At 39.5% G+C, this 12,165-nt stretch overlaps 1 protein-coding gene across 1 annotated transcript in view; it reads left to right on the forward strand.

Moving 5' to 3' along the window:
- The window catches only part of ANOS1 (anosmin 1), a 77,853-nt gene that overhangs the window by 52,150 nt on the left and 13,538 nt on the right, over positions 1-12,165 (forward strand). The window contains exons 5-6 of the mRNA XM_033147442.1: positions 2,407-2,591; positions 4,310-4,439. Coding sequence (XP_033003333.1) covers positions 2,407-2,591; positions 4,310-4,439 — 315 coding nt within the window. The remainder of the gene's footprint in view (positions 1-2,406; positions 2,592-4,309; positions 4,440-12,165) is intronic.

The following is a 12,165-nucleotide window of genomic DNA, read 5'->3' on the forward strand; positions in this document are numbered from 1 at the left end:
CTGGTGTGCTGAACTTGATTTGTGTTCTCTGTGCTGCTACTCAAGCTACCACACAGGTTTGTAGGATCTAAATTTAGAATCTAAGCTAGTAAGCCTTTGATGTTCTTTTGAATACTGCCTACTGTGGAAGTTCAGCCCAACCCATCACCATTTAATTCTAAGTCTACATGGTGGACAACAACGTTTCCACAACAGCAGCACTGCATGTAAAAAAATAAAATAAATAATGGTTTGGGGGGGGGGAGAGAAGAAATAAAACCTGTCGGGTATTAACCCAGTAAAAGGCCAAGAGGTACACATTTTCCAAAAAGCCAAGAAATCTGGAGTTCAGTGATGGATACAAATCTTTTTATCTAATAAAAAACACATTTCTAAATGACTGCAAATGTACATCTGGACTTGAAATTGATTATTCTGGTTGTATTGGAATATTCCAAAATGCACTTGTGCTATGTTCTGCTTGCACTCATGAGAACCATCTGAACACAATTACAGCCACCAGGGGGGCTAAGTTAGTTCCAATCAAGTGAATCCAACGAACCCTAATGTAAAACAGATGGAAGGTTTCTCAGCATGCAGATTGGAGGGTTATTATACATAATAATTAAGCATGAATTTTCAAATGCATAAAGCTGAAATATCGTTCTTAGCAATGTTAGTTACAGTATACGAAGACTGGTGGCTATCTAGTGATATCCAGAAATAAATGTATGAGCTTTTGATGATATACTTTATTCCTGATGATTTTAGGTCTCTCTCTCTCTCTCTCTCTCTCTCTCTCTCTCTCTCTCTCTCTCGTGTGTATGTGTGTTGTGTAATACTTTGGAACATTTGGAGAAAGGGTCTGTTTTTCAATCTCTAGGAAAGGTGGTTTGTTTATCCATAGAAGTGTAGAAGTTGAAACAATAAACCTCAGAGTCATAAACTAAGTTCGGAATTTTTCAAGTGCATCATGTAAATCTCAAACAGTCCTCTAAATCTGCAGTAACTTCAAGAAATGGGAGTGGAGGGGAGAGAGAAATTCCAGCTTGACCTCTCTGGAAGCAGAACTGCCTATTATGATAAATGTGGAGCAGCTGCTAAAACTAGTAACTGTTAAGGTATTCTCAATTTTTTGCAAGATGTAAAGTACACTTACCTGTGAACTTACAGCACAGTGTTGTGCCCTTCCTCACAAGTGGCAGCCAGTCATGTGGAACGTGTGCAGGGAACCATATTACGTGTGGGATAAGGGTGTGCAAAGGATGATGATGAGAATTTTACGACAAACATAGAGCAGTTAGTGAAAACAGTAATCTTATTTCAAAATGTTATCACTTATTGCCCTTTATGTTTGCTGTACTGAATATATAGTCCATTTTAGAACTCCATACTCTGAAGTCAAGGCTGAACCTTTAGTTTTCTCTAAAGAAGATGCATCATTTAACAATATTACATAGAAATTTGTTAAGACTTATGGGGTTCTTAATATGTGAGTTCTGCCCCCCCCCCAATTTAACCTGTATATTAGATTATCACATAGATGTTGGTTTTATTCCACCCCAATGCCTTGAAAACCCTTCTATATGTACCATATTGTGAAGATAATTCCCAATGTGAAACAATATGTAATAGCCAGTGGCTGCTTTCCTAGTATGGTGATGCCTTTTGCAACCACCATGATCACAGAAATGGCTGCTTGCTGCTATAACTGGCTGCATCTGCAAAGAGCCTGCTTCAGTCTTGACTTTCTTTGCAGAAAGGATCACCTGGAGGAATTGAATAGCTGGTTTCGTTGTGTAAACTCACCAGTACTACTAATCAAACAACTGTGATGGAATATTGGGAACATTTAGAATTTTCAACAAGTTCTGGGGGTGACACCCCTGTCTGGTCACCACTTTTCGACCCCCTGGCTCAGCCCTACCACCCCAAGACACAGGAAGAGAAACTGTGTATGAACAGTTCACTGGTTCCCAAGCAATCTGGGTAAAAGTGGGATTCAGTAGACTTAATCTGAGCCTTGAAATCACATAGTGCTACAGGAGGAAGTGGGGAAAAAGAGCATTACTCTTAAAGCTTCCTCCTTAAGCTTTACATACTTCTTGGGGGAAATAGGTAACCATCTTGACCACCTCATGACTGTGGGAGGTGGCTCAGAGGCTTTGTGGGCACTAATGGAAGCTCTTGAAGATGTCATTGCAACCACAGGCACTGTTTGCAAATCTTGGGATGGCTTGTGGTTGAATAGTGTGACTCATCAATATGCTTCTGTTCTGATTCAGTCACTAGAGAATAACAGTAAGATAAAGCACATGATAATAAGGATAGATCTCTTTGGGCTATAAATTTAGTGGTAGTAGATATATACTTGATCCACAAATTTACTTACACACAGCTTCTTTGCATGTCTCACTTACGTTTCAGGTGTCCCTTTGAAACCCAGAAAAGAATTAAAATTCAGTGAACTTCAATCTGGACAGCTGGAAGTGAAGTGGTCTTCAAAATTCAACATTTCTATTGAGCCTGTGCTTTATGTGGTGCAAAGGAGATGGAACTATGGGATTCATCCCAGCGAGGACGATGCTACCAGTTGGCAAACTGTAGCTCAGGTTAGTCCTATCTACATAAATCTGCATTATTTTCAGGCCATTCATCCTGAGTATCGGGCATTGAAATATTTTTGGCTGTTCTTGGTGGCCAGCTATGAATTTGTTGTCCCAAAGACTCACTTCCTCCAAAGCGCAGCCTTTAATCTAGGCTTCTGCTGCACCAAGAAGTAAAGTGAGGTCCAGAAAAAAATCACTACTCCTCTTTCCAGGGTTAAGCTTAGATGACTGATTCTGCCAATTTAAAAAGAAGCCCCTGGTCCCCTTAAGCTCAGAGCAAGACAGGAGTCAGTGGTTTGCCTTGACTCTGTGCTTTCTGGGGACTCAGAAGACTCACCAGGTGCAGGGGCAAGTCATGGAACTCCTGACTTCAGCTCCAAGGTGGGGAAGACATTGGCTTGCTCTGTGTCTGTTAGGTGTCAAATATCAGACACAGAGGGAAGCCTGCAGCTGGAGATAGGAGCTGGAGGCTTGATATGTCTGACAAGCACAGAGCCACTAAAAATTCCAGACTTCTGCTGAGCTTTTGGGCTTTGAGGGGTGGAGGTCATCTCCAGTTCTGTTTCACTGCTCTGGGGTTGGGAGAGAGAGCTTCTCTCCCTTGCCAAAAACAAGTATAGCAAAAATCTTGATCCCTGGTATTCATTCATAGATGCATTGTTCAATGTTGTGTTGCTTGGGCTTGCATATAGAAGCATATCTTTGTTAATCTGTTGCATCAAATACTGGGATAGGTTCCATTTTACAGTTGATGGACTGAAGGTAGCGTAGAGGGGGGAAAAACTTTTTCATCAACTATCAAGGGAAACTCTAAAAGAAGCTAAGTTAAATTCCCATCTATGGCAAATAAATGTTTGTGGTGTTGCTTTGGGTTGCCATCTGTCCAGAATTTCCCAGACACAGCTGGTATTCAGCTCTCATAAACAGTGTCTGGGTGGAAATCGCTTACATGTCTGGGAAAATCTGGCCATATGGCAGCCCATGTTGGTAGTATAGATTTTGGTGACTTTCATTAAAAATAGCTCAGAAACACAAATTTCTGGTTTTCACTTCTTGAAATATGGCAATCCTAGTGTTGTGTTACTGAAGGAACTCATTCCATGAAGGAATGAAATACAGCTAGTCATACAAAATGGTGTGGTGTGAAATTACTAATGAAGATCCAACCCTACATCTGTGGTTCACAAGTTCATATGGTTGAGATAGCTCAGTGGTAGTTCACTTGCTCTACATGCAGACTATCCCAGGTTCAATCTGTAGAAACTTTTGTTAAATTAAGGCCCCAATTCAACCAAATTATTGCACTAATGGGAGCCAGAGCAGCAAGTCCTTCTAGCACAATGGGGCTCCCTCTCCCTTTCCTGCTATGCCTCCCCAAATTGGCACTGCAAGGTCAGGAGAACTCTCAGAACAGCACATGTGTGTGTGTGTAGAGGGGGGGGGAGGAGAATGGAAATTGCTCCATGTGGCAAGCTTGTGCTGACAGAGTGATCTTCTTAGTGCTACTTTGAATTCCACCCATTATCAGGTAGCACAGGAAAGACCCAATGAACAAAGAGTTGCTTGACATAAGGCCATTTTTTGTGCACCTAAGGATATGAAGAAGGTGGAAACCATGATCCAAGGCTTCCGCCTTCCTGAATAAACAAAGTATAAGTGAATACAGGATTCACTCACTCAGAGTAAACAAGTCTCTGTGTTAACCTGGTTTTCTACTGCAGACTACAGAGGAGAGAATACAACTGTCCGATATCAGGCCAAGCAGGTGGTACCAATTCCGAGTGGCTGCCATTAACGTGCATGGAACTAGAGGCTTCACAGCTCCTAGCAAACACTTCCGCTCTTCAAAAGGTTGGTGTCAACATTGTGCATATCACATCTGTCTTTACCAGGAATGCAACCCAATCATCTACATGTTTCTGTGGCTGCAACTTCCCAACAGGTGAATCTTCGTGCATTGAATCATTGCGTTTATGAATGGCTTCAAGGTAGTTTATCATTTTCTTTTTGAAGGTGCCATTGATCCTTCAAGCAATGCTGTAACGAATAGGCCCCCCATTTCAGTTTCTTTGAACATTATCATTGGTAATAACAACTGAGATTTCTTTTTGTATTTGTGCAACACGGAACATCAAATGTGAAAATAATCTGAGACTGTTTATCTGCTGGCCCAGTCAGCCTCTAATAGAGTTTGGCTTATTTTTGAGCTTTACTAGTGATTCTGACTTCTTGTCATTTTAAGAAAACAGTTTTTGAACATTTAGAATTTTATTTCTGTCTCTTATTTGCTTCTGTTTGTGCTGTTACTAGGACGCAGCATTTCTATCTCATTGTTATGTTGCATTTATTTTCCAATCACGTTTCATGACATAATCATGTTTTCACACATAAACAATTGCTCTGGGAAAAAATAAGGCATGCTTTCTTTAGTGTGTATAAATTCTGGTTTTCTTTTCTTTTAAATTAGGAACATTTAATAATCCACTAAGCTTTAAAAACACTAGAGTTACTGGATTAGTCTAGTCCTTAACAAGAGCCACCCAGCTTCCTCTAGTTCATAAGCAAGATCCAAAAGCAAAAGCCCCAATCTCTCTCTGCAAAAATACCTTAATGCTTTTATATATATATAAAAATACACTAAAAAGACCTGTTTCATTTATGGTGTACTGCTACAAACATTCTGATAGCGTAATAGTGCTATTACGTGAAACCCTTATTATATTCAATTCAGTGTTACATTAAACTCAAACTGTTGTGTGACTGTGCTGGTGGTCCAACAAGATGTTTTCTGAGTCCATGGCCAATCCACTCAACATATTTAAAGTATTTTTTAATGCAAACATTATTAAAATCCTGCAAACAACAAGCAATAATTATTGGACAAAGTTGCAATTACTTACTCAGTTATAGTATATTAGAGTGGCTCCATTCTTACAATTTATAGAGATTAGCTGCTATTATTTTTTAACTTCTCAAAGGAAGCAATTTTTTATATGCTGTGAAAAAATGATGACATTTAGGGTGTGTGTGTGTGTGTGTATAATGCCAGCCAGCCAGCCAAGGTACCACAAAAAGTTTTTAACTTTTTGTTTTTAACATTGGTGTCAATACCAATTGAAGGCTGACATTTTATAATCTATTTCCTCTTTCACAACTGCAAAATGATTTATTTTGAAACTGCAAAATGATTTTTTTGAAAATCTGAAAGCATCATCCTCCTTTCCCATAGTAGATCTCTTTTCATGTAGTGAATATCACATTCTGAAAAGCATGTAAGAACCTATCAATAGACACGAGGAAGTGTTAATAGGTTTCTCATTCCTTTGGTGTTAGCAGGCTCTGTTGTTGCAGAATGTGATGCAGTACAAATGAACAGATTCCCTTCCTGCTGCCTCAACCAGGATAAAATTTAGGTGAAGGTTAGAGGGAGTAATAAAGGCTTGCACTCTCAGCAAAGTTTGATGTTACTGTGTTCCTATAATGATTCCCACACCGTCTTTTTTGCTTTTTAAAATGGCCTCAGACAGATTAAACAGTCTCATTTTTTTAAAGATGTGTTAAAACAAATAATTTTATTTGGCCATATAACTTAACGAGAACATATATGCTGAAGTATCAGCATGGAATACAATCCCAAATCAACAACGCTTGCATAATTACTGGGGATGTGCAACCTGAAACAAAGATGAAAGTTCCCATTCATATTTCATTTGGATTGAATAAATATGAATGCTCTGTTTGAGGAGAACATATTCACACATATAGCGGTATGTGAAAATGTTTCCTTGGGAAATGGATCAGTGAACAATTGGGGGCCCCTCCCCAAGAGGTTCACAAAATACATGTGGGTGTCAGGAGAGTGGCAGGGGACCCCTACTCCTTCCTCCAGTGTCATCAAACACAGGAGTTATTAATTCCCAAATAGGGCTTAAATACCTGTTAGTAAACTGGAGTACTAAGGATTGCTAAATAACATATTTAATGAAAAGCAATCTGAATTCTACAACCACAACTAACAATTGCTTTTTACTTGTTCATCTCATTCATAGGTACATTAACTTAGCCAGTTTTGTAATGCAGTATTGAAATTAAGTCTTTTGGTATTTTAAAGCCTTTATACAAATGTATGGGGCAACTGCAAGTAAATTTTTTTGCTCTAATATGAGCTTAATTTTCAGAAATTGTCAGTTCAGGTGCTCCAGCAGTTGAAAGTCACAAGCCCTATCAAAGTTTCAGGAATTATATATTGTTGTTTTTTTCTAAATTAAGACACAAAGAGGTATAACATGTAGGAAGGGCTGTTCATTGGTTTGCTTCATTAAGGTTAACCTAATCTTTCATTAAAATGTTATTGACAGCTTTTTCATACAATAATTTTTATGCGATGCTAGTATGCTTTTTTGTTCTAGTTGCTAAATTTGTATTTTATGGTCTTGAGTGCAATCTAGATAGAGTTAAACATACTTGTCTCCCATTGCAGTCACTGGGGTTCAAGCTCTTAACTGTGTACTTAAGCGCCATTGACTGAAACCTAATGGAATCTAAGCATACTTAAATTTCTGGATAACACTGCATTGCTCTTATCTCAAGAACCATAGGTGCAGCAGAAGGCAGTGAACACTGTACTGTACTTGAGGTTAACAGTATCTAGTTGACATTGATATATTTGCATGTATTTCTTCTTGAATGAAATATGCTGTCCCTCACATTTTGGATGCGATCTTTGTCCAGTGCTTAATGTTTTGGGTTATATCTGAATCTGTACAGGAGTTCTGGATCAGGGCATTTATGTCTATGCACTCAAGTAGCAACCACCTCTTCATTCTGTTTCAATTGATGCAAGAGGGAGGACATATCTCCTTACAGATGACTCAGTAAGCTCCTAGAAGAGTTACTTTACACCTGCCTGTCTCAGATTTTTATTTACTTATCCCACATTTCTTTCAAAGTGGCATACATGGTGTGTCTTCCCCTCACCCCATTCACATCAAGTGAATTGCCTTTACTCAATGCTTTTGAGAAAAGCTTTCAGCTATCTGGAAATAAATGTGGGAATACAGCACTTGTAGAAGAATGATGAGAAACATAATGGATAGAATGAAGAGGAAGATGTGTGTGCTTTAGTGCTAGTTGTGACAGCACAATTTTTGTACATGGTTTTTGGGACCCAAGTACCAATTTGAGTAAAAAGCTGGTGGGGATGTTGAAAAAACAACCCCATCTCAGAAATCAGGCATGAGTTTTGCAATTTGGCAATATTACTTTTATAATTAGAAAAGGACACACACCACTGAGAGTTGGGTACATACCTGCAGATTAGTTGTAAGGTTGAATGTGACCTTAAATCTGTTTAGTTTTCTCTGCACTATGTTGAACGCCTGTACAATGCCATGGTAGCGGAACCAAAATTATGTCCTATCAGCGAACAGATACGTATTTTTGTCCAAAAGTTGAAAACAGATTTTCTTCCCTAAGGTGAATGGTGTTAGCATTTCCCACAAAATCAGGAGTAAGTGAAGCAGGCAGTATGGTTTTCACAGAACGTAAGTGCCCATGCTGGAGTGTATTGTGATTTCATGCATACACATACACAGAGTGTTTGTAAAAGCAGAACAGACTCCCACTGGTAGCAATAAAATTCTCTCTGCTGTTCCTTTGGGGCCAATGAATTTTTTTTTTTGTTGCACAGCTGGTTTGTATGTGCCAATTCCAGTGGGCAAAGCATATCCCTTTGTATATGCCATGAAGCTGTTTAATAATTGGAAACTTGTCTGTGGTTCAGGTTCAATGGTCCTTTAAAGAGTTACATGTTTTTTTTAAAAAAGAGAGAGCCGTGGGTGATCCCACCTTAAATTAGAAGAGAAAAGCACTCTCATCTAAAGTGTAAAAGGATTTTGAATTTATAGCTAAACCTGCAGTTACACACACAGTTGAAAATGAGTTTTCCAGATTCTTATGTACTTTCCCCCTATGGCACACATTGTGGAATGAATTCATTTATTCTCTTTCTTTTCTCTCACCGTTTACGTATGCTCACCAGTTAAATATGCAACACTAATGTTCATCCAGATGTGATACATTTTCAATGGTAATTTTTAGTGGCCTCGGGCAGGTCATGGATTCTCAGGGCAGCCTGGGCCAAGAACCAGGGGTGACTCTGCTTTATATCATTTTCTTCCTCAACCTGCCTGGAAATACATGTCAAGACCTCACATCTGGATGTCAAATCTACCTAATCCTCTATGACTTCTCACCTATTGCCTGGGTTGAGAGTTCAGTTTAAGCTATCAGACAACTTGCCACAGCTCTGTCCACCCACTGTGGAGACCTACTCAGGAATTATTGCAAGCAAACTGAACTACAACTTATACTTACCTGACCAAATGGGGGTAATGTTGCCTCCTTACCTCTATAACCAGGGCACCTCTGCCATAGTTCTGGCCCGTTGAGACATTACCAGATGCTTTTATTTGGCTACTTACTAGACACTCTATCAAATGAGAAGGTAAAAAACCCCTGGCTTGGGTTTCCCTAAAACTGACTACATTCATCTGGCTGTGTAGGCTACTTAGTCTGCACTGTTGTCTCTGTCAGTTGTCTGCAACTAGAGGATTAGCATAGACCAGGGGTAGTCAACCTTTTCATACCTACCGCCCACTAATGCATCTTTCTTGATGGTAAAATTCCCTTACTGCCCACCAGTGCTCAATGGAAGGAGGATTCAGCTTGTGCCATAGAACCCCCTACCGCCCACCCAGAATCCTGAAATGCCCACTAGTGGGCAGTAGGGATCAGGTTGACAACCCCTGGCATAGACTAAAACACCTTGCATGCATGCACCTATTTCTGCAGAGATCCCTCCATCCTCACCCTAACTGAACCCACTGGGTTGTGTACTACTGTACCTTATTGTAGCTGCAAAGCACCAGTCTTCAAATTTACACCAAGAGGAATCCCAACAGTAAAATTCTGGGTCAGCACTATCCCTGGATAGTATTTTTTTGCTATATAATCAGTACCCAACTGTTGATCTTTAATAAAACTAAACCTAAACCATGGCTCAAGACAAAAACCCTGTAGGCAGAGTTTGGCTTTTCTTTTGGAAAGGCTCTTCTTTGTCTAGACTGATCAGCTTTAATTTGCAAACCACACTGCCTTCGGCTTCTGTTTGAAGGAGACGTTTCCATAGACTTGGTGGAGCAGCGTTAAACTTTGAAGCCTAGGTTGGAAAAGGAACTGGAATCGTGATTTAAAGTTGTAATGAAGCTTTCTGATTAAGGACAGAAACAAATACCTCATGGGCATAGTTTGTTCGGTGTTTGTTAGCCAAATGCTGTATTTGCAGTGTTTTGCAAGTGTGATGTTAATCTTGACTCAGAGGCTATTGCTTTCTGGAAGTGAAAGGTGTTATATCTGTCACATTGTTTAGTCCAAAGCTTGTTCACAATAAGGATAGCTCTGTGAGCTAAACCAAAACCCATCTGTTTATTGTTTGCCTTGACTACATAACTGACCACCAAGGACTGAATTAAAAGAAAAAGACAAATATCCATCTGTGAACACCCAAACATATTCAGTATAATTCCTTCACATAGAATAGGTATGCTGAATAGCTTCATAACTTGGTGGTAACGTAACATGCAACAGTAGCAGTCAAACTAATATTGTGCTTGCTTTTCACACACTAATGACAGGCCTTTACCTCATACAAATATGCCCATCCATATTCAGTTTAGAGATGCTGAATGAAGGGACAGATTTGTGGACTGGAAAGCTGATACATTATTACTGAATGTCAAGACTGTAAGATTAGGTATTCAAGTCTTATAGAAGGTATGGTCTACCAACAGCCTACACATGACAGACTCTAGTATTGTCTTGGCACAGGTGAAACACAGGGTTGCCAACTTGAATAAAATATTGGTGGGGGTAGGCAAGCCCCGCTCCAAATAATTAATTACAAGATACGGCACACGCACAACATTTGAATGGCAATGCCCATCAATGGGGGGGGGGGGGCTGTCCCCCTCAAATATTTTAGGGGGGGGCAAAGGGACCTCAGGCCCTAAGGAGTTGGTTCCTATGAAAATGTCTAACCATACTGCTCTTGCCAGATCAGTAAGCCTCTTATCACCACTTTCCTAGTGGTGGGCATGGTCTTGGCTATTTCATAAGTCATTCTGTGCCTTGCCTTGCTTGCCTTCCCTCTATGCTTTCTGTAGGCTGTGAGGAGAGAAAAACAAAGCAGGATGTGCTGGGAAAGTGAAAAGGCATATACCTATTTTACCCTTCAACAGAAGTGCAGGCAAATGAAAGGAAACTGGAGGTAAGACAACAATTGCCTGTCTCCTCTTTCCAAAACAGAGCAGTTTGCCTGAGGGAAAAAAAAAGAATATTATCATAAGACAGCTAAACTGTTTGGAAAGTAAGCATCCCCCCCCCCCATGCAAGTAATGTTTACATTGCTCAGAAGTGTTGAGCAAAACACAGCAATAAATTTGCTGTGTTTACAACCCAGGACTTTGACTGGTATGTGTCAAGATGGAAGCACATACAATTCCATTTTCTCCCATGATAATTAATTATTTCGTATCTACTAATCCCTAAATAGGAAGTTCTGTCTTCCTTAATTGTAGTTGTGTCAGTTTGTATTCCACAAATGAGAGGATTTTTCAGTGAACTCGTTAATCTTGGAGTTTATTTGATGAACTTAATGTGTCTGGCCATGGACAGCGCATTTGGCATCTTATTTAGCATTACAAAAACAATTAAGTGAACTGTGCATTAAATGAGCAAATGTCAATGTTTATTTTTAAATGTTCAGTTAAATACAATAACTTTTCTTCTGGCTTGAATTGGGTTCATTTGGCTTACACTTTTGAGAAAACGTTCAAAAGATTTCTTCTAGCAAATGTATTTTTAAACAATGTAGCACTCTCCTGTTACCATAATATTAGTATACACACTGCTTTGGAGCCAATATCTTTCTTTGATTTTGACAAAAGGTGCAAAGGGGGGATTCTTCTTGTATTAAAGGCAGATAAATATTCAGCACTTTCAAAAGAAAACCATTCACATTATTCCTTGCCATTAAACTGTTTTTTTTTTAAGTTCACCTCTCTCACAAAGATTTTTCTTCTGTTGTATACTGTAGCTACTACTACTACTACTACTACACGTCTATCAATAGCTATACCCTTCCTGCCTTCTCAAGATAAAGCTACTATATCATATGCTAAATTACAACTGCCAGTTCAATCTGGGGGATTAAATTTTCTGAATCTAATACTGCATCATTGGGCATTTGTCATTCCTTAAGCAATGAGGGGCTAAAGTTGAACTGATGTTAACAATCCTAAACTAGGCTAGTTTTTATTGAGAGGTTAGATTGCATTAACCTCATGTTATCTGACAAAGACAGATAGGCCACTTATTACTGTGGCTAGTATAGATAACTTTTTACAGAAAGGGTAGCAAAATCCTACAGTTTGGGTATGCTCCCTAAAGCACCCCCTCCTTGTGCCATGGACTGGCTGGATGCAGAAGAGTGCTGGGAGGCAGCAGCTGGGGAGCCCTC

Source organism: Lacerta agilis, chromosome 4 (assembly GCF_009819535.1).
Source record: "Lacerta agilis isolate rLacAgi1 chromosome 4, rLacAgi1.pri, whole genome shotgun sequence".
In the NCBI taxonomy this organism is placed as follows: Eukaryota; Metazoa; Chordata; class Lepidosauria; order Squamata; family Lacertidae; genus Lacerta; species Lacerta agilis.